We start from the raw sequence: 22,221 nt of genomic DNA on the forward strand, positions 1-22,221 counted from the left end.
CTAAAGTGTCCAGGTAACTCTACCATCCATCTACAAGTATTTACATCTTACATTAATATATTTATCTTCTCAAATAGAAAATCAGCAACACATTTAAAGAGCTCCACAATGTCTGTAATGCGTGATTACTCAACAGACTTAAAATGAAAAACTATTGTTGAGGAGTCACTTTCAGGGTCATCTAATGTCACACAGTACTGAACTCTTCTAATGTCATTTGAAACTTTGCAATTCAATTTGATATAAAGTGTACACATAGAAGAGTGGCTGATCTTATTTGTACTCTGTCATGAGCCATTAAGTTAATAGTCAGAGTAGTATGATAATAGCATCTAAAGTGACTGACAATAGCATGAACAATTAATGTAATGACTGGTTTAAGGATGATGATTACCTCAGTTTATTAGGTTGGGACCTGATTTTAATCAGCAATGCATTAGTGGCTGTGTAAAAACTTTAATTTGGGGATTTTGTGTATTGTTACATCATTTCAAAACGTGATTCACATGCTGTAACACATGTAGTCTATAATTGGATTGATTAAATTAGCTAAGTATCCACTACCAGGAAACTGCAGGTCCTGGCAATTATCAGTTCATGCAGGCAGCCCTGAGGAAAGTTTTTATTCAGGAAGAGGAAAATCTTTTTATTCATATCTTAGTAAATTGGACACATTATAATGATGTTATATTTGTTAAAATGTATGCATGTATGATGTAATATATTGAAATATACATTCTTCCTTCATCAGTGTGACAAATCCCATGAGCTAGTTTGACTCCATCATTCTTGACAGTGAGAGTTAGGAAAATAATTGTGCGTCTGCATTGTGTGACCTGCTCACTGCTGCTGCTGTTACTGCTGCTGCTGCTGCCAGACTGTAGCAGCCATCTTAACCAAACTACGATGGAAGCAGTCTCCATGGCAACTCCACGTTGCAGAATAAAACCCAGAGATGACTCTCACCCCAGGCCCCACCCCCAACAAACTCCCCACCGCCTGCACCAGCACAGCAGCCTCACACACAGTGTATCCACATTACAACACAGTGCCATCTTTTTTTCATTAATCCTCCGTCTAAGTAGTCTTTACCTGAAGCACCTAGTCTTTAATTTGACCCATCCCCCACCCTCCTACAAAAAACCCTCAGAGAGGGATGTTGCAGTCTTAGAGCTGAAGCTATTGATTTCTTTTGTTTTACTATATTCACCCTTCTACATACAGTTTATATCATTACATATCCTTTTAGACTTACCAAGTGTCCTGACCCTATATCCCACAGCCCCACCTGATGACACCCGTTAGCTCCATACCAGAGCAGGATTCCCCGGGTGAATGCACACACCCATGCCTCTGCCTTCCCCCCACACCCGGTAATTTCCCTGCCATCATGAATAGTTATTTGCAATTTCCCTGATAACTCTAAAAACTGAAGAAACTGGGGTCTCCTGAGGTAAGATCTAAGAGATTATGAATAAAATGTGCTGTTGAACTGTTAAACTACTGAACTGCATTTTGGTTTGAGGATTTTTGCCTATTTACTCAGCAGTGTCTTCCTTCTGTCTTCACACTTAATGCACCCTAATAATTCAAAGCTTAAAGGTAATAAGCTGCATCCTTTGTCCTTTTAAGGGAACTGGGTGTTATCTATGGAAGCCAAACCCCTTTGCACCAGACAGACTGTTTCCCTCAGTCAGTTCCTGAGATTTCGACTGGTTTGCATGTTCCCTGCCCCCTCCATATGCCATTGGGTTCTTCAGCTCCTCCCATCTGCCATCTGACCAATGCTGTGCACAAGCCACTCCCCTAATCTCCTCCTTTCCCTTCTCCTCTTCCTTACTGTCCCCTTCTTCTCCCAGACAGACCCTGCCCTTTCCTTTCTGTCGCCCGGTCTGTGGATTTGTTGTAGAGGATTGGGACACTGACAATGGGAAGCTTTCTCCACGGCCTGCTATGCTGACACTCCACTCCCTCCTGCTGGGAATTCATGTGAGTACAATCTGGCCATTCACCTCTTTTTTTTTATATATGGTATCACATTTCTGCTTTCTCATCTTGTTTGTGCCATTAACTGGAGTCCTGAATAATACAATAACTGGGATGAGAGCAGATGAATTATTGATCACTGCATCCCATCCAGCATCTGTGCATTTGGTGAATCACACAGGGGTTGATGTGCTCTCTGTGATATATTCTGCTTTTTTTTATTTCTTTTTTTATTCATCAGTCATGACAAACATAAAGCAAAACGCTTTTTTAATCCAGCCTCGTTCAAGAGCAACTGTTGCACTGAAACACTGTGCTGCTCTGATTCTTTATTGCTTCCTCCACCAGCCCACACACTTCTCCATTTTAGCTCCTAGGCGGCCCTGGCTGCCGGCTCTGTAGCAGGTGGGCATCTGTGCTGCAGTCTGAGGGCTGGGCTCTGTAATCAACCATACATGCTCTTTTGTTTAGAGGATTAGTGATCTTCCGTTGGTGTTCTGATCTGAATATGTATGGGGTTATATTGCTGGGAAGCTGTGTGAGTCACATGTGAATCAGCATGTTGTTTGCTTATGTCATTCTCTGAGTCCTGGTGTTGCATTGTGCTGCAGCAACAGCCAATGCATCATTTTCATACCTCTGGCCTGGACTGTAAGTGGATGGCTCAGTGGTTCCGTATTGATTGGCCTTTTGTTCTGGAAGATGGCTCATCTTGGTGTTAAACTATCGTAAAAGTCACATGTTGATGATGGAAAGGGTTTTGCTCTGCTGGCTGCCAGCACTGGGTCACACTGAGGTTACAGACGTCCTGGATGCTGTGCCTGAGGGCAGATTATTAGTGGGAGTTACATGTCTGTCTCAGGTCTGCAGGCTTTCATGCAGGTTGTATAAATGGGTTTGGTATCTCTCTTGTATGTGTTCTTAGGCTGGCAGCATAAGAGAACTGTGGTACAAACAAGTGTGCTGTGTTGACTGTACCAGTACACTCTGAATTGTTTCAATACATCTTTATTAAATCTTGAACTGAGCCCAAGTGTTTGCTGCCAGGAACAGCAGGGTTTAAATCGTAGCCTAAAATTGATTAGAGACAACCTTTGAATACAGACGTGTGCTTTAATGAAGATGAAGGTGGGCTCTGCTTTTTAAAATCAATTCACGTTTCACCCAGTAAAAGAGATAGGTGGATTGATTAAAACAATTGATTGGTTGGGATGATTTGACCCTGATCTTTTATTTTCAGTGATGTATATAATATAATCTCCAAGTTACATAGCTCACATGTAAAAGAGGCCTGTGACAGAAACTTTCACTATGGTTATTTTAATGAGCCGTGCACTGAAATCAAAAGGTACTAACCAAATGTGTTTAAATTCAGCATCAGTTGAAACAATTAATCGGGCTTGTCCTTTAAATTTCACTTTTGTTGTTCCATTAAATGGTCTTAATATGGTACTTAAATTCAGAAATTCTTACACCCTCTTAACCTTTATTATTGGGTCTGTAGAAAACCAAAGTTGCCATGCAATACAATAAAGATTGTACTGAACTGTATCTCTTAATAATATTGCTGTGTAATAACTTTGGCACTGGCTTTTAAGAAAGCAAAAAAAATTGCTTCACCCAATAAAATCCTCCTATGTTGTAAGTTTGGTAATTTGTAGTTTCTTTATTGTTCTGCTATTTAAATTTTAAATCACTCCCTCAATGAAGATTGTTCTTGGCCTATTTTCAGACTTGGATCGTATATGATTATTAACAAGACTTAATTGCATTCAGCTCATTATACTCTATGTCCTGGTCTACTGTTAAGATTGATCAAAGCCAATCATTAGACAGTGTAATTTGCTCTCCTTTGAGAAGGATTTCCTTGAACAACTTGATTAGGCGTGGCCATATCCATTAAGGTCTGTATTCAAATTTTGCACACAAGGCATCATAAGTGTAATATAACCTAATGAAGAAGGACGAAGACACATAAGCGATTATATAATGTATATTCAGACATAAACGGTATATAAAACCTGAACTTTAATGCAATTTCCAAATATTTTGCAGCATATAAACATATACCAAACCCTGATGATGCAGTGCTTCCAGGAAAGTCTACGTTACAGTTATTTATAATGGTTAACATTTCCCGAAATATTTAGTCCAAAGATCAGTGAACACAACAAACTGCTATGTCAATTAATGTAAACACAAGACAAATCTTTTCTTTTTCAACATTTAATCAAACTCAACATTTGTGTCGCGGTGTCCTTCCAAAATCACATCCAGTTTCATCATACATTCTGAACATTTACTTGTCATGTTGCAAAGTAATTTACATTTGTTTACAAGTTGTGACACCACTTAATCATTGTACCACTCTGACCACCGGCAATTAAATTGTCAGGAAAAACAATGGCGGTGTAGTTGCACAAGATTTCATGAATCACCATATGAGATGCCACAGTCACCCCGCAGCTCTGACTGCAGGTGGATGAGGGTTGCAGCCAGGGCCCTGAGCTTGTCCACTGATCGACCTTTTATAAAATCTGCAGCATGTTGTGCCTGCAGACACACTGCCTGCATTCCGCATTGTCTTCTGCCAGCCTTTGTGATAGTGAGCTTACAGGGAGAGACACAGATGTCTCCTGACTCCCTTTTTATGTCAGCCTTGATTAAAAGCTCTGCTGACTACTGTACTTGACGTGACGTGGTCACTTTCTTTCATCTTCTCTCATTAGCTGTCAGAGCTTATCAATCTCATGGCTGCAAACAAAGGCAGATAGGTAAAGGAGTAATAATCGTAATAGACTGCACTTTACAATTAGAGTCCATTTTTATAGTTTTTCAGTGTTACTAATGTAAAGACTTGGCTGGCAAATTTTGGTCGGGCATTTTTTTTCTATATGAAAATGTATTCCTCTGCAGAGGAGGAGCTCTGTGAAAACAACGTAGAATAAGAAAAAGCAATGGTTGAAATAGTCGTGTCTTATTGTGTGTCTGTCATTCTCAAAGATCTTAAACATAACGTCTGCTGTTTTTTACTTTTATTATGTGAAATCCAACGTCCATTGCCATTACCGCTATCCCCCGTCTGACAGAGACTGATGCGTTGAGACAGATTCCTTCATCCTATGCAGTGGAGTGGAAGGGGAGCTTGTTAGTTTGAGGAGCAGAGGTTTCTGTGTTGTGTGAATAATGATTGATGAGTCATCGTGGAGCCAGGCTCCCCTTGCTGGCCCCACGACAGCCCCTTAACACCCTCAAAACACAGATACTGACTTCAGAAATGTGATTCTCAGATGTCTCATTTTCAGGTTTTACATCGGCCATGTTGTTAAAAACAGCACAAGGGCCCTGTGGACTGTTATCTCTAGTACAGATCTGACAATACATCAGTTCTGTTTGACCTGATCCTGAATTAGATTACATTAATTGCTGCAAACTGACACAATGATCACAAGTTTCCCATTTGCTTATTCAGATGTTTTGTTGTTCTGTAATATATGGAATAAATCCCTGTGATAAAGCTTAGTCTTCCTTAATTCTACTCTCTTCTCCTTTCTTGCTCTTTGTCAAACATGTTTCCTCAGTTCCTCAGTTGTTTCCTCAATCTGCACGCTTCCTTCACAGTTCACAAAATCTATTTGCAATGGTGCCTTTATTCAAAACCAAAATGAGGCTACTTCTCAGCAAACACAGGAACAATTACTGCTTGATGACACACACACAGGGACACAACAGATGTGGATGGAAACATAAACAACAGTCTATATTTAAACACAATCTTGACCTCACATCATCGAGGGCCAACACTTTCTACTCCAGGTCACTCAGACTTTAGCCCATGTTTACCAGACCAGCTGACTGCTCAAGTAAACTGTTGAAAAACTCTTCAGTCTGAGGTCCTCTCTAGGACGCAAACAACAGATATCGCTGGAATGTAACGGAATTACCAAGGAGTTATTCCACATAGAAGTGCATGAAATAACACAAAAAGTAAGAAGATGATCATGAAACACAGCCTTAAAATACTGGAGGCATTTGGAAGAAATGTACCTGCCTCTTACACAAACAGGTGAAGAGCAAGGGAAGGGAAATAGTACTTTTTATGACCCTTGAAGTGCAAACATCCTGGAATCCTGAACAGTCCAACAAGGGAATAATATTTCCAATCTAGAAATTACAGCCTGCTTAAAGGGTCAGTTTCTCCCTAATGAAAACAAAACATGAAATTCACATGTGAACTTCATGTGAACATGTGAATTACATATGTCATACGCAATTTTTGTGGATTACAATTTCCACAAGTATCATTTCATTTATCACCTTAAAGTGGAGAAGTATCATAATTATGTTATTTTTATAGACTTTACTTTAATAGACAGTGGAAGATAATACTTTTCTTTTAACATTGGTTTTATCATTTCATATGGGATTTTGCCTTTGCTGTATCATGTCATGACGAGATATCAGAAAACTAGATATGATAATAATATTCTAAATATTATGATACTGATTTCAATCATCAAGGATCATTTAGACCATTTTGTATAACAGGTTTTCAAGATCTTTGCATTTGATCACCCTGCCCTTGCCAAAGTGAATGGAATTGAAATATGTCATGCTGAAAGGAGTCAGTTTGGGAGTAGCCTGATTTAACTTAGGTCATATTTTGTAGGGCCTTTCCACAGAATATTACATAATAGGTCTCATGAATAATTAAACCTCTTAGTGGGAGAAGTAGATCATCTATTCAGTCTGACTTTTTGGGTGATTCTAAGTGGGACGTTTTCACATCCGCAAAAGATAGCATTCCATCCATTAGTCACAAGGCAAAAAATGTCTTTCTTTTATTCATTTCACATTCAAGCAGAGGAAATGCACTGGGCTAGCAGACATGAGTCATTACATTTTTGTATTATGTAGGACAGAACAGACTTAGAGTGGTAATTTGCAAACAGCAAAAAAGACAGCTCTCCAGTACAAGTACACAGCTACTGTACAAAAACAGGCCACACATTGTTGTTGGGGTGAAAAGCGGAGCAAGGCTACCTGCCCTTCGGTGGCAGGCCCAATCCAAGCAGATTAAGCAGAGTGCAGCGTTTTCTCTAAATGTGAGCTCATGTTTCTGAAATCCAGTTAAACCATTTATTTTAGATGTCTGTGCCATCAGGACACAGCGTTTAGCACACAAACAACTGACATCAAGTAAGAAATATCCCCCTATAGTCTGGTCTGTGGACAAGCAATGACTGCCACTCCTCGCTGGTGCTTCTGTTAAACTATTTGAGCAGTGTAAGGCCAAGTTTATGTACGTGTGTGAGGCGTGTGTTTTAATTTGAGTTGACTGGGCGTGATGGTGTCATCAGAGTCTGGGAGACGCTGTAATCCAGATGGCAGACAGGGGCTGACCCTGCAGGAGGACATTAAGCCACTTAACTGTCATGCAGGGTGAGAGTGGCAAGAGATGCTTTGCAGTAAAAACAGCTGAATATTCAAACAACATTCATATGGATTTTCTGCAGGCGTCATGCTCTAGTGTAACAGATACAGTGCAGAGAAAACACAGTTGAATACTGACTTGAATAACTGACCTCATCTGTATGAAGTGCTGATCATGCACTTCTTGTGACAGAGCCTTGAAAAGGATCCAGTCACATGCAACTTCAAACATCACAGTGTGCTGCAGATTTAGGTCTCTCGTCTGTGCTGTCATGATTACTGTGTGTCTTATGTTTCTATCAGAGCTATTTTTAAGATCTCAACTCGTGGTTTTCTGTTATTTTTAGATTATTCTGTCCACATTGTATTTCTTTGAACTGCGGAACCCTTTAGAGCTTTGCAACAAAGCCTTGTAAAGTTGTGTGTTACCAGCTGCAGTGATTTAATTGATGTTGTTTTTATCTTTTCTGTTGATTTTTTTCAAGGCAGTTTTTGCTCATGTTGTCCAGATTTTCTCTAAGCACAAGCACAACAACCAAGACTGCTCTCAGAGACCGAGACTGTTTTTAAAGACAGATCCTCTTTCTGTGGTGAGGCGAGTGGGAGGAACTGAGCCGAGCAGGGCTGCTAACAGAACGGACTGCCAGGGAGGAAGGGAAGGGAACGGGAGGTGGGGGGGGGGGGACTGTTGCAGCCCTAAAGGCAGCGGCTAGCCAGCCGGGAAGGGAGGAGCCTGAGGGCTTTGGCTCCTCAACCTTCCTCCTGATGTCACCATTCAGCTGCTGCAATTCAGAGTCCATGAGAAGGGAAGACTACTCGGGGAGGGGAGGGCTTCTGATGGGAGACAAGGGGAGGGAGAGGCGAAGAGGGTCGGGGAAGGGCGGGCTGTGAGGACAGTGAAAGGGCTCGGTAATGCTCCTCAGTCAGTAGGCCCTGAAATCACTTGGCAGGGTGCAACAATGGGGCCTACGTGCTTGTGCAAATCCCCATCTGCAAGACGTCTGCGGCTGAGATCAGGCCTGCTGATGCTACGAGTGAATTTATGTCGTTTAGAGAGAGAAAGCGAGAAGAAGAAAAGGAGAATACAATAGAAAGAAGGAGAAGAGGAGGGGAAGAGATGTGGGGTGGTGCGCTGCGAGCTGAGCTGGAATGCCATTGTTAGAGCTCGCCGCTCTGTGTTTCAGAGAGGGACAGCTGCTTCTGAGGCCTGCTTGCTCATGTGAGACAGACAACCCAGTTCACCGTGAATATTCCCCCAAACTCCCCATGGACAGACAGACAGGTGGGGCCTGAACTCAGCCAGCTGGGAGTCAAGGGAAGGAACTAGTCGGAATTTGGGGAGTGGCGTTTTAAAGCTTCCTCTTTCCTCTCTTCACTCTTCAAGAAAAAGGGGGCTATATTTTTTAAGGCACTGCTCAGGGCTGAAGCGCAGAGTGAGAAGCTTTAGCTGTTGGTGCAAGGTGATGTGCAGGCCTGCTAGCAAGGTTAGACTGAGGGAGCCAGCAGTCGTCTAAATGCAACCCCAACATAGAAATTACAAACGCTGCTGTTGGAGCAGTGGATGACAGATGAGGCGAGGCTGATGAAGGGTACAGTCATAGGCCTATGACGCATGAAGAGCTGATGAATGAGTTACCATTGCTTTCTAAGGAAAGGTTTGAGTGTGCTCTCTTAGGATTAATTGGATTGAATGGCTCCTAACTGGGATAGTAACAGCTGCTGTTAGGATATATTAAAAATTCTAATGAGTCTCGGTTAAGTGGATCCATTTTTTACATGAAGGTGCACACTTATCTGTTAGATCTCCCGCCTCCTTGTGGTGTAATACATTACAATAAGTGTGGCGTTCTTGCATCACTGACTTTACAGTGATATTTCACAGTTCCTGGTGATGTGGAACTACTACATTCTGGTCCACAAGAATCTTTTTGGGATAAGAATAGCATCTGTTTCCATTTTAGTTTGCTTTTAGGTTTGCTCTTTCTTTGCTGTTGAATTAATTCAAACATGACAGTTGTGAGCTGTACAGTTCAGGTACGCTCTCAGGCTCTCATTGATTACATTGACACTTTATGTTCATGCTTATCATGTCTTTGTAGTTATCTTAAGCTATGAATCTGAATGTAAACACCGCAGGGGTTAGTGTTTCTTATAGATATCTGCATGAGTTTTATATACTTTGTTTAGGAGGTGTAAGTGTATCTCAAATATTATTCTCTGAATATATGTGATTGACGCGGTGCTTGACAGAAGACAGATTTCAGTGACATTTGTGCAAGGTATAACATCATTTTTTGCTCTGCCAACTTGATTCATGCATTTATGAGCATTTATGACTGTACTCTAGATGCCTCACCTACGTCATGTGAACATAATCAGGAAAGATGTTGCTTAACAGTGTTACCAAGTAAATGAAAAGAAAGCCTGGTAGATTCTCAGTTGGTGCAACATTCACAGTTTCTTTTGAGCAATATATTCCAGTTCTCGGTGTTTGACGTGTACAACAAATTGCCCTTCATGTCACCAATGACACACTGTCAGACAATACTCCCTGTATTTCCATCTACGTACTCCTCGTTAAATGACATCTATCTGTAAATCATCTGCGACCATTCAAAAAGACAATGCAGTCTCAAGGTTTTAGAAAATGGTGCATGACAGAGTAGTTCCTGACAAGAGCAGTATCTGAGATGAAACGGAAATACAAAGAGATAGTGGCTAATGGTCGATGTTCAATTTAATCTTATGCGTTATGTCAGTTTCCTGATTTAAGTTATGACAGATTATCTTGGGGAAGATTGAGTATGGGACTGAATAGTTTATGATTTACAGCTGATTTGAAGAAAAGAAACAGACCAATGGGTAAAATGTTCCTGGCTTTATATAAAATACAGATTGATGCTGTTTCTGCTGCTCTTTATTTTAAGTACTGTGTGTGTGTTTTCTGTGTTCACGTAATCCTTTATGTGCTTATGTGCAATATGACAGATGTACAACATGTCTGTGGCACACTGAGATAATCTGTACGTGACCCAGTGATACAATTTCATGCAGCAGTTGTGGCCATCTGAACAGAGAAACAGCAGGGATCCTCTCGTCTGGAGTTCAGCGAATGTTAAACAAAAACACAGAAGACATCATTAATGGTGGAACTGCACAAGATGCATTGAAGCATTTTTTTGTTCACAGCATATTTACTACACTTCTAACAGCGCTGTAAACACAGACACGGTGGCTCCTAGACTGCATAGTTGTCACAGTTAAGAGTTCTGCCCTGAAGTGTTAATCACATGCATTCATTTTTCTTCCACTGCATAAGCTAGATTAGTATTTTCACTTATAAAGTCGAACAGCCTCTGGCTATGCGGGTGTTCATCCAACTGACACACTTTAATAAGAGAGAGAGGGAGCATAAAGTGCCAGCAGATACAGGACTAGGATGAGGTTTTATAATGTTAACAGCATTATGACTCATTTCTTCCTCTGCTCATGCTGAGGGCAGACAAACACACCCTCCTCACCCTGTTTGACTGTTTCCTTAAAGCTTTCTTGACCTTTCTCCTGTTTTCTTCCCCCTTTGTGTACAGGTTAAGTGGTTCTTTCGCCCCCTTTGAATGTCCATCACCATGGCTAAGCGTGAGACAGGCAGCACCAGCCCTGTGGTCAGGCAGATAGACAAGCAGTTTCTGGTCTGCAGCATCTGTTTGGACCATTATCACAACCCCAAGGTCCTGCCCTGCCTGCACACCTTCTGTGAGAAGTAAGCTCTCAATCAATCAATCAAACATTATTTGTGCAGCATCTCTCATACAATGCAGTTCAAAGTGCTTTTTAACTGATTGACCTGACTCATCAATAGGATTAAAATGTTAGTAGGAAGATAAACAGCAAGGGATTGGGTGTCAATTAAAGAGAAAAAAAATTCAAGATGAGAAAAACTAATAACAACTATGAACCATTTTTAAGAACATTTCAAAGATGAGACATCTTTTAATACTTCCAGTGTAATGCTTAATTCAGAAACTGGGTGCATACAAAACATAAATAATTATGTCCATTATCATGTTATTTGTATTCCCTCTGCTTGCATGAAAGGGATGTGTTAAAGAAAGAAGAAAATTAGAAAATTATGTCTAATGGCCCCAAATAACAGCATTTATACCAGCTCCTCTCTCATAACTGTGTCTTCTGCATGATGTAAGGCACCAGCCACTCTGTGCTTGGCTGCAAGAAAACAGACAGCATTTTTTATGGACCAGGATTGTTGGCAGCACGCACTGATTTCCACAGCTCTGTTGCTCCCAAATGGGACAGATAGTACAGTTATAAATAATTTGGTGCCCATTAAAAACTGAGACCAGAGTCTTATTGTCTTGAAAGGAAGTCAAAAATAAAAGTTTTGCATTTGTACGCTGCAGCTACAGCCCTCACATTCACTTCTGTTTGTTTCTGTGTAGGTGTCTACAGAACTACATCCCTCCCCAGTCTTTGACGCTGTCCTGCCCAGTATGCAGACAGACCTCCATCTTGCCAGAGAAGGGTGTGGCAGCCTTGCAGAACAACTTCTTTATCACAAACCTAATGGAGGTGTTACAGCGAGACCCTGAGTGCAGCCGACCCGAGGCCTGTAATGTTCTTGAATCAGCCAGTGCAGCCACAGCATGTCAGCCCCTCTCCTGTCCCAACCATGAGGGCAAGGTGAGCTAAAACAGGAGGACAGAGGACGTTCCATGATACAGTATCAACCAGAGACAAACCCAAATTGACAACACAGCATTCTGTTATAAGATCTCACACTAAATATTTTTTACTTGGAAGTGTTCGTAAGCAAATGAACCCACAGAAATGTAATGACCAACTGTCTTGTGCTCCACTGCACCATCTGCAGGTGATGGAGTTTTACTGCGAGTCATGTGAAACAGCCATGTGTCTGGAGTGTACAGAAGGAGAACACAGAGAGCATGTGACAGTTCCTCTGAGGGATGTGCTGGAGCAGCACAAGTCAGCGCTTAAAAATCAGCTGGACGCTGTGCGCAACAGGTACGATTTTCAGTGCTTTTAATACATGAATAATTTGTTTTATGCATTCTTGTAAATATTCAAAAAATGATGTTTTATTTTAATGAAATTAATCTGTGTTCATCTTTGCATCATTCTCCTGGTAGACTACCTCAGCTGACGGCTGCCATTGATCTTGTGAATGAGATCTCCAAGCAGCTTACAGAGCGGAAAAATGAGGCAGTTACTGAAATAAGTAACACTTTTGACGAGCTGGAGAAGGCCTTACACCAACGCAAGACTGCTCTCATTACTGAGGTGGAAAATATCTGCAGCACCAAGCAGAAGGTCAGAGGTCTTTCTGCTTTTTTTTTTCTTTTAATGGAAAAAACTGAGAATATGCTGTCTTTATATTTCACATTTCAGTCCAGGCATCGCTGACTGTCAGTTTCTGTCTCCTTGGATATTCTTAGGTGCTTCAAGCCCAGCTGACCTCTTTGCTTCAGGGCAAAGAGAACATTCAGAGCAGCTGCAACTTCACAGAGCAGGCCCTGAGCCATGGCAGTGCCACTGAGGTCCTGTTGGTCCAGAAACAGATGGGTGAGCGGGTCAGTGCCCTGGCACGACACACTTTTCCCGAGCACCCCCACGAAAACGGACATCTGGAATGCCAGGTAGAGACTGATGGGCTGAGACGCTCCATCCAGAACCTGGGAGTCCTGATCACAACAGGTGCTGTCGGCCATACAAGTGTTGCCACTGGTGAAGGCCTGCGACATGCACTGGTCAGCCAGCACACTACTGTCACAGTCACTACTAAAGACAAGGATGGAGAGCTTGTGAAGACTGGTAATGCTGCTCTGAGGGCAGAGATTGTCTCTGCAGAGGGAGTGTGCACTGAAGCTGAGGTGGTGGACAACAAGAACGGCACCTACGAGGTTGGATATACGATCCGTTCAGAGGGAGAGTTCACCTTCTCTTTGCTGCTGTATGAACAGCCTGTCAGGGGAAGTCCGTTCCGTCTGCGTGCCGTCAAACCGTCAGATGTCCTGCAATCACCAGACGACGTGAAGAGGAGAGTCAAGTCCCCGAGCGGAGGAGGAGGTCATGTTCGACAGAAGGCTGTGCGCCGGCCCTCCAGCATGTACAGCACCACCAAGAAAAAGGAAAACCCGATAGAGGATGAGCTGATCTACAGAGTGGGTGGGTGAAAACATGGCTAGTTCTGCTCTTACTTATTGTAACTGAGTTGTATGATCGTAGTCTGAGTACCTGGTGATGCAGTGTTCAGTTTAAGACCATTTTCTGTTTCTTTTGTTTAAACTACTAACAAGCCAAGTAAAAGCTGAACATATAAAGAGATATTCCAGGCAAGGTAGAGCAGAACTGATGTGTGGATTATTTTTATACATGCATTGTGCTGAAGTAGCCTGATGTCTTCTTGATATGACAGGAACAAGAGGGCGGGATAAAGCAGAATTCACTAACCTACAAGGCATCTCGACCTCTAGTAATGGAAGGATCGTGGTGGCAGACAGCAACAACCAGTGTATACAGGTCAGTGTCTGTCACTCTCTGGAGCCACAATAAAAAACAGTATTGGTTATTGCATTTTTTAAGTTTATTTGAGTAATTTAATTTTCCCTACTTAAGGTGTTCTCAAATGACGGCCAGTTTAAGATGAGGTTTGGGGTGAGAGGCCGTTCACCAGGGCAGCTGCAGCGCCCCACAGGGGTCACAGTGGACATGAACGGGGACATCATTGTAGCTGACTATGACAACAGATGGATTAGCATCTTCTCCTCTGATGGCAAGTTCAAGGTAAGTGGTCTCAACCAGGGGAGCAAAAATATATTTTCTCTGCACAAATTTAAAATGTTCCACTGAATGACCAAACTGGCCTTTGGGTGTCATAGAACAAAATTGGTGCTGGAAGACTGATGGGACCCAAAGGTGTGGCCGTGGATAAAAATGGACACATCATCACGGTCGACAATAAAGCCTGCTGCGTCTTCATCTTCCAATCAAATGGGAAGCTGGTAACAAAGTTTGGAGCCAGGGGAACATCAGACAGACACTTTGCAGGTACTGCATAATATTTACATAGCAAATATAGCTGCGATCATTTCATTGATGATGTCTCTTACAGAAAGACAAGGTGCAGATGATACATGACGCAGAGCATGTGTTTGGGCCAGATTTACAGATTTTATTCATATTTCAACAGGAATGTTAACGTTTTTAGTGGTCAGCATGTTTCTACACACCGTTTTCAAGCTAACAACTAAAGCATGTATCGCTGCTTGTTTGATTATAGAAATCAACACATTGAAGGTTTATTTATTGTTGCAGTGATAATCTTGCACTGAAAACAAGCACCCGATCATCATGCCACAAGACAGAGCTGTGTTCATAATGCACACCAATGCATGACAAAGATGTGATGATTGTCCTTCCTGTCTTCACCTCTCACTCAGCCATACTTGTTACACTTTTATATTGTGGTACACATCTTTATCATCAACTAGTTGCCTATTAGAGTACATATTTGTATATATTCACTAGTAGAACCTGTTTGGAACAATACATGTAACACTGCTAGTGACGTTGTTATGAGAAAGACCTCACTTTAGCTTGGGTAACATATTAGTCTGAAATACTTAATTTAGAGATGTTTGGACACTATTAACACTTGTCGAGATCATATTCATGAAGTGACGCCTCCACCTTATAAGGGCTAATCTGAGCATATTAAGATTGTCATTCAATAACACAACGTCTTTGCTATCAATAAGCACTGACTATGAGGTTACTTAAGGAGATCATAGTTGAATCTGATACAAAGAACTTTTTTGTGGCCAACCATGTGTGACAAAAGATGGGCATGATGAAACAAAGAAAACTCTCAGTGCCATACCAATCGACCAGACCACAGAGCAGCGCCTTTCCACAGGCTGTGAGACTCCTCAATCCATCAGAATCAGACTCAGTGACAGCCGAGCATTAAGAATGACTAGAATAACTATACAGAAATAGCCAATCTTCTTGCTAATGGTTTCGTTTGCTTATGTAGGTCATATAGAGTCATCAGTGTTAAATTGAGACCGTTGCATAAGCAGCAAAATGTTCCTTACTGAATGTTTCAATGTGCCACGAATATGCATGCTAATGAGCACTAATAAATGGTTAAGATGTGTACCTGAATATAAAGTGTTCCCACCGAAAGAAGGCTGTGAATGAGACTTGCTTGCATTGCTGGAATCCCTCACTGAAATGGCTTCGGTTGTTGCACAGACAGCGAGTTGAATCTCGCCCGTTCTCTCAGTTTAATTTCTCACTTGGACCTTTTCTTTTCTTTTAGAAAAAAGTTGTGCAAACATTGCACTGGAACAAAAGCTTAGTAAATCTGGCCCTGTTTTCAGTAAGTAATCAATTCCCTGTGACTGTGAACTCTGTCATGTCTCACGTATTGTCCCACGTCGGCTCTCAGTGTCTCTTTGTGACCGCTATGTGTCTTGTTTTTTTCAAAGTCCAAAAATAGTGTGGAACTTCCTTTTGTATGTTGCAAAACCACTTGATGACTCATCTTTCCTCTGTTGCCCTCTCTCTCTCTCTCTCTCTCTCTCTCTCTCTCTCTCTCTCCTGTGCTGCTTCCAGGTCCTCACTTTGTGGCCGTAAATAACAAAAATGAGATTGTGGTTACAGACTTCCATAACCATTCGGTCAAGGTATGGCTTGTTGCAACTATGTGTGTACATTCTTTACTGTAGTAAAGCTGCTCTGGAGGTATTGTGAATAAATAGCTTACAGGCAAAATATCTACAGTTTATTCCAATTAATTTCACTTGGTAAAGCTAAAGAATACCTTTCCTTTTTCCCCACAATGATGTTGCTAGTCCTAGTTTTTGGTGCATTTAAAACATGAAAAAACAAACAAACAGCAACTTAAAATCGTTCATAAAAAGCAGAATCAAACAAACATCAAGACACATAAAGAACAGCTGTTGTGCTTGGCTGTGTTGTTTTAAATGATTTTAGCAATATGCTTGTTATCATATTTTTCTCAGCATGTTTCTATTATGTGTGACGGTCGAGTGTCATTATCTCTTTCCTGTGTAATCTTTCCTGCAGGTGTACAATGCAGATGGGGAGTTCCTGTTTAAATTTGGTTCCCACGGAGAGGGAAACGGCCAATTCAATGCTCCAACGGGCGTGGCTGTGGACTCCAATGGAAATATCATTGTTGCTGATTGGGGAAATAGTCGGATCCAGGTAAGCTTTAGAGAACTACATGTCACTAAATGCAGAGAGCAGATTTCCAAGTACATCATTCACTTATCTGACTTTTTCATCCACCAGGTGTTCGACAGCTCTGGGTCCTTCCTGTCCTACATTAACACATCAGCAGACCCTCTTTACGGCCCCCAGGGCCTGGCCCTCACATCTGATGGTCATGTGGCGGTGGCAGACTCCGGGAACCACTGCTTCAAGGTCTACCGCTACCTGCAGTAGAGACCCAAGGCAGCCATTTCTACACCACTTAAAGCACTGACAACGACACAACCAATGTATTCCACAGGGTGCAATGACCTTTCCAATACAGCCTTTTGATGTGCACATCAGCTGATATAATTAAGTGTCTGAACTCGAGTTTACCCTACTTATGATGTGCATTGAAGGTTTGTTTTAAAGTTGGGTAATGTAGCATCCTTGGGACAAGTAATGGACATAAAGCTAAGGCCTGGTGTTAGAACCTGTTGGTGGTATTATTAAACCACAATTTCTGTGAGACCGGACAGGGTAGGAGATAGATTGAAGTATTTAATGAGCCATAACTTGTCCAATGCATGCAATTTTTACTTTATCTTAATGCCTAGACAACAACACAGTGTACCCATCAGTTGCTTTTCTCATCAACTAGTTAATGCTTACAGTGAAATGAACAGTGCTACGCTTCTCCAGCAATGAAATGTAAAAGTTGTCATTTACTGACATCACATAAAAATGTCGCCACCATCTGTGCATTGATTTGCTGTACGTACTGTATATACATAAATGTATATTGTGTATATTAGATCACTCCGTATGTATTTGCTATGATTTTGAAACACACAGCCTTTTGGCTATTCAGAGAGCAGCAGTCAAGGATTCCAGGATTTTAAAAATGTGTGTATGGCAGCTGTTAAAAAGTGTGCTTTCTAAACATACTCAGCACACGCTCAAAAGAAGAAGAGTGTCATATTTATTGCTAATGTAAGCAGCACAATAATCTTTTTTGTTAATATCTGTTGTTTTAAAGGGAAAATACAAAATGAAAAAAATGCTAATTTATTTTATTTTATACACTAGCTCAGCATTTACAAATTATTTTTATAAATTGTTATGTTTTGGGTTTTTTTCCCCTTTGGAAATTCACACTTTACCCCTTTCCCTCAAAAGGAAATCTCACCTTAAAGCAGAATTCAGTATCTCCTCTCATCTGGACATTTTAGTCCATGTTTCAAAAGCTACAGTCCCATCTCGTTTTCATCCGGGATGCCAACAAATTTGGAAACTACTCTCCTCAGAATTAATGGCTTAAGATATGGGCTTATAGAATGATTGTTTTGCCTTTAACAGTTTAAGAGCTTTATTCATTAAAGTGCTAACAACTACACACCAGAAATAACACACATATCTCAGGAAATCCATCCAGATTAGATCACCATGTCAATGGAACAACTTTTTATATTTTCTTTTGATAGTATCAGATTTTTTTGGGAGACATTGGGAGCTTTGCAAGAAAACTTAATTTATGCAAATGCAGATCAGAAATGACTGGGATGGAATATGAATTCTGTTTTACAGTGTTGTTTTTTTTCGCTTTCACATAGGAAACAGTTACAATATTATTAAATGATAAATTATTTGATGTCATTTGCCAGCAAACTCATCCGCGCTTTAGAATACACTCGCCTATGATACTGTCGTAAGCTATCTAACAAAACACTGTTAGATCTTAGTTTCTGCCTGCACTACATCAAACCATGACTCCCAACTGGAGAGCTACTCTGCTCTTCCTCCCCCTGGTGTTCATTCTGTGTAATGTCATAGGAAAACCTGGTGCCACAGCAGAAGAGAGACCAGGTGCAGGAAGAAGGCAAATTCCTGGTCTGACATAAATACCCACTGTGCTGGATACCCAAACACCAACATTCACCCTTCCAAGTGTATAGATTCTATAAGCTACAGGACACTACCCAGTTTCTCCCGTCGAGTCATCCAGGAAGCTGCTGTTTTTTCGTGCACCTGATCTGTTGTTTGACTTGTTGCCAAACAGGAGCCCTGACATCTTTAAAGAGTCAAAGGCTCACCTTTTTGACATGTGTCAGAAGCATTTTACCCTACGCTGTTTGTGTCACACCAATGCAAACAATTTTGTTTTCTCTATGAATATGCACTGGTAATAAAAGCACATGGTTTACTGAGTTGTTGCCTTTCCATGTGACTTCTCATTATGCTTGATATTCAGTGAGGAGAATTAGATTTTTTTCTTCTTAGATGTAATTGCTGAATGGTAGAAATGCGGAAACGATCAGTTAAAGGAGACCTATGCTTTCTCTGGTTTTTTGTTTACTTCCATTGTGTTTTGTAGGTTCTTGTGCTGCACTAGCGAGAGTTCCTCGCTGCCACCAGTACGCCAGGAGTAGTTTCTCCTTTAATTCCAGGACTTTGTGACATCACACTTCATCACCATGTCACATATTTGCACATTATATGATTATATTCAAGGTAGAAGTGAAGCTAACTGGAAGTTGAAAACAGGACAGAACCAACCAGAGTCATGGTGAATGGTGCTTGCTCAAGCATTTGTGAGCTGACCAATCAGAGCAGACTGGATATTAGCATCTCAGAAGAACAAAAACCTATGCTTGTAGACACCAGTAAATTATGAAGCTGTAAATGAGCACATGTCTCCTGTAAGTAGTTCACAGCTGGTCTTGTGAATAGAAATGTTGATTTCAAAATCCTTAAAAAAACAATAAGAGCAACCTCTGAATAGTTTGGGTGTAGATATTTATGACTTTGAATTTGTTTCCCCAGAAGTCCTTTTCACATTTTCACAACAAAGGGATGGATTGAATCAATAGGTATAATTATGGATTTATGGCAGGTGACCAGTATAAAGAACTTGTATAACTGGTATGAACTCCCTCAGACAGTGCCCAACTACAGCTTCAAGCTAGCTGTTTCCTAAAAAAAAAAAAAAAAAAAAAAAAAACACATCTCACTATGTTTTCCTGAAAAATTATTTATTTGCAGACCACGCTGTGCTTCTGGTCTATGTTACAAATACTTACAGCACATACAGTATGCATTTTTTGAAACAATAACCATTCCCAAAAACATCCAAATGGTATATTTATAGGTAATACATATGTATATACATACATACATGTGCATAAAAAAGCTCAGAATGCACTCAAAGCATTAGAGTGGGATAAAAGGACCACAGTACATTGATACAGTGTCAAACTATAGATGAGCAAGCAAAATGTGCATTGACAAAAAAATAAAAATAAAAAAATCAACCTTGGGGTAAACATTTCATGAAGGTATGATATCACAGGTTGCATAGAATTGTTTTCAATTTCAAAATAAGATTGCAAATAAACACAGCATTAAAAAAAGAAGTGAGTATGAAGTTAATATGATATATGAGGTAATCAGAGTTTATGGCAGTCCAGTGCCTGGATCTGTGGAAACAAACATAAAAACACTGATACATAGAAAAGCTGGTATGATGTTCACCTTATTCACTCAATGATTTAATCCAACCATGGAACATAACCTGTATGTGTGTGTTGTGTATTGAAGTCATACAGCTTGAGAAAGACAGTTTGAAAGCGAAAATTAAAAAGTGAGAGGAAAAGATATATGATTTATATCAGTACCGAATAAGATAAAAATAAATAAATACATTTCAAACTAATGTATCAGAGCACAGCAGTTCAGACAATAAAGACGCTGACTGAGGGTGAAACATTTCATTTCCCTTTGAGTGAAATCTGCGAAATATCTTAGACGATATTTTGAGAACAGCACAGTCGACACATAGCCCTGTTGTGAGATGGATCTGGCGTCCAAGCGATTTCTACTAAGCTACAGTAGTCAACTTTTTTTTAGCATACCAGTTGTGCCAAGAGAGAAAATAGTTCCCATTGGCAAGAGTGGATTTGGAGCCGCTACTATACTACACTGTACATTGCAGACCAGCTGTCTTGAAAGTCGCTTCAATATTACGGATTTTTTCAAACAGTTTAACTTCTCTTATTTGATTTAGTGCCATGTGTCAATTATATGGTCTAAAAAATATAGTGTTTACAACAACATTAGGGGGAATTGCTAAAAAAAACAAACTATTAGCTTGTGATAAATAATGTCTTTCATGGTATATACTGTCAATACAAACTGGTGGAAATACAGTAGATCAGACGATCAGATTTGTCACAATTCCATTCAAATCAGCATTTAGGCTTTTTTTTTTTTTTACAATTCAAACAAATACAAAAATAAATGCATGCAAAAACATGAGCACAAAGAAACAATGTGATCACACAGGACATAACGTACATCGTAAAACCTCAAAATCCTGTGATTTCTTAGGCACGCACTGAATCTACAGTAAGGACAAATCATTCTCTATAAGAACAGACAGGTTTACCCAGTGTAAGCAAACTATGGACAGTGTCTCGATGCAGCAAATCAAACATACAAAGCTTGTTTTTAACAACTAGAGTTTGCAAAACATCCACCTTCTCTCGACCTACACCAATTGCCATTCAAGTTAGAAGGCATCTTCTATAGCACCTTTGGAAACGTAGTAACACCTTTTTTGGATCAAGTGGCATCAGAAGCAAATCAATAAGTGAGTGCTGACAACTTGACAAGTGCCTTAAAACAGCTGCTAACAAAGTCCGTCTCCAAGTTAGTGTCCAGCCCACCGCCCGGCCGTGGAGGTGATGCAGTATTTCAAGTAGATTTCTGAACATGAACAAAGCTCTTGTAGTTTGTGTTGCTTCACACACAATCTTCAATTTGTATTATCTAAATGTGAGGCACTTGCAAAACAAAAATATTAACCAAAACTTTCAATCATCAGTCTGTTAGACCTCTGAGCTGTCACTGCTGCTGAGGACTTGCGTCATCATGGGTTCCGCGCTGCTGGATTTCTTGGGTACATCTTTATTCTCCCGCTTGGACCGGATGAGTACGACCACCACAATGACGATGAGCACCGTGAGGAGCAGTCCCACAAAGACACCAATGATCAATACTAGTCTGTCGTCACTGTTGTCTCTCTGGTTGAGCTCACGGGGGACGATCCCTTTGGTGGAGATCTCCCTCTCTGGACTCGTCCTCCGCTGGTTGCTGCGGTCCAGCGCAATGTGGAGGATGTTGGTGCCGCGGTTGTTACTCACTCCAATCTCGTCTATTACATCTGGCACATCGTTGGCGGATCTTCTGATGCGATTTTGACCCTTTGGAAGCAGATCAGTGTGCTGGCTCATGACATGGTACTCCAGGCTTCTCTTGCCTATGCCACGGTTGGCGTTGTCCCGAGAGCGGACAGTGTAGATGGTGTGAATGTACCACTCTCTCCCTGCAGACACCTGGACAGAACAACAGCTATTTTTTAAACACTGACACCTGCAGGTCATTTAACACAGCTTTCATCAGGGCGCCAGCTCTTTTTGTTGATCCTCAAGGGTTCAGTGATAAAAGAAAAAATATGAAACATTTAATATTAAGTCTTTGTGCTGT

General features: G+C 40.9%; 2 protein-coding genes and 1 long non-coding RNA gene across 4 annotated transcripts in view; 1 reads left to right on the top strand and 2 right to left on the bottom strand.

Moving 5' to 3' along the window:
• The first annotated feature begins 1,854 nt into the window (after positions 1-1,854).
• On the top strand, positions 1,855-18,884 carry LOC119009051 (tripartite motif-containing protein 3-like). 2 transcript variants are annotated; one of them, XM_037079983.1, is made up of 13 exons: positions 1,855-1,989; positions 11,007-11,179; positions 11,877-12,117; positions 12,308-12,459; positions 12,585-12,765; positions 12,891-13,620; positions 13,871-13,974; positions 14,071-14,238; positions 14,334-14,502; positions 15,779-15,838; positions 16,075-16,145; positions 16,549-16,689; positions 16,777-18,884. In XM_037079983.1, exons 2-13 carry the CDS (start codon positions 11,034-11,036, stop codon positions 16,927-16,929), a joined length of 2,316 nt encoding a protein of 771 aa, XP_036935878.1. In that variant the 5' UTR covers positions 1,855-1,989; positions 11,007-11,033; the 3' UTR covers positions 16,930-18,884. The 2 variants fall into 2 exon arrangements, with proteins under 2 accessions (XP_036935878.1, XP_036935889.1); XM_037079994.1 differs by lacking the exon at positions 15,779-15,838.
• LOC119009225 lies at positions 7,112-7,761 on the bottom strand. Its single transcript, XR_005071661.1, has 2 exons — positions 7,572-7,761; positions 7,112-7,390 (listed from the first exon to the last, which is right to left on the bottom strand). It is a non-coding gene; the product is annotated as an uncharacterized LOC119009225 (long non-coding RNA).
• Positions 18,885-19,700: 816 nt separating the features above from the next.
• The window catches only part of frem2b (FRAS1 related extracellular matrix 2b), a 56,029-nt gene continuing 53,508 nt past the window's right edge, over positions 19,701-22,221 (bottom strand). Inside the window, exon 24 of the mRNA XM_037079636.1 lies at positions 19,701-22,070. Within this exon, the coding sequence (XP_036935531.1) occupies positions 21,564-22,070 (507 nt within the window). The 3' untranslated portion in view covers positions 19,701-21,563. The remainder of the gene's footprint in view (positions 22,071-22,221) is intronic.

The sequence above is a fragment of the Acanthopagrus latus genome, chromosome 2, assembly GCF_904848185.1.
Source record: "Acanthopagrus latus isolate v.2019 chromosome 2, fAcaLat1.1, whole genome shotgun sequence".
NCBI lineage: Eukaryota > Metazoa > Chordata > Actinopteri > Spariformes > Sparidae > Acanthopagrus > Acanthopagrus latus.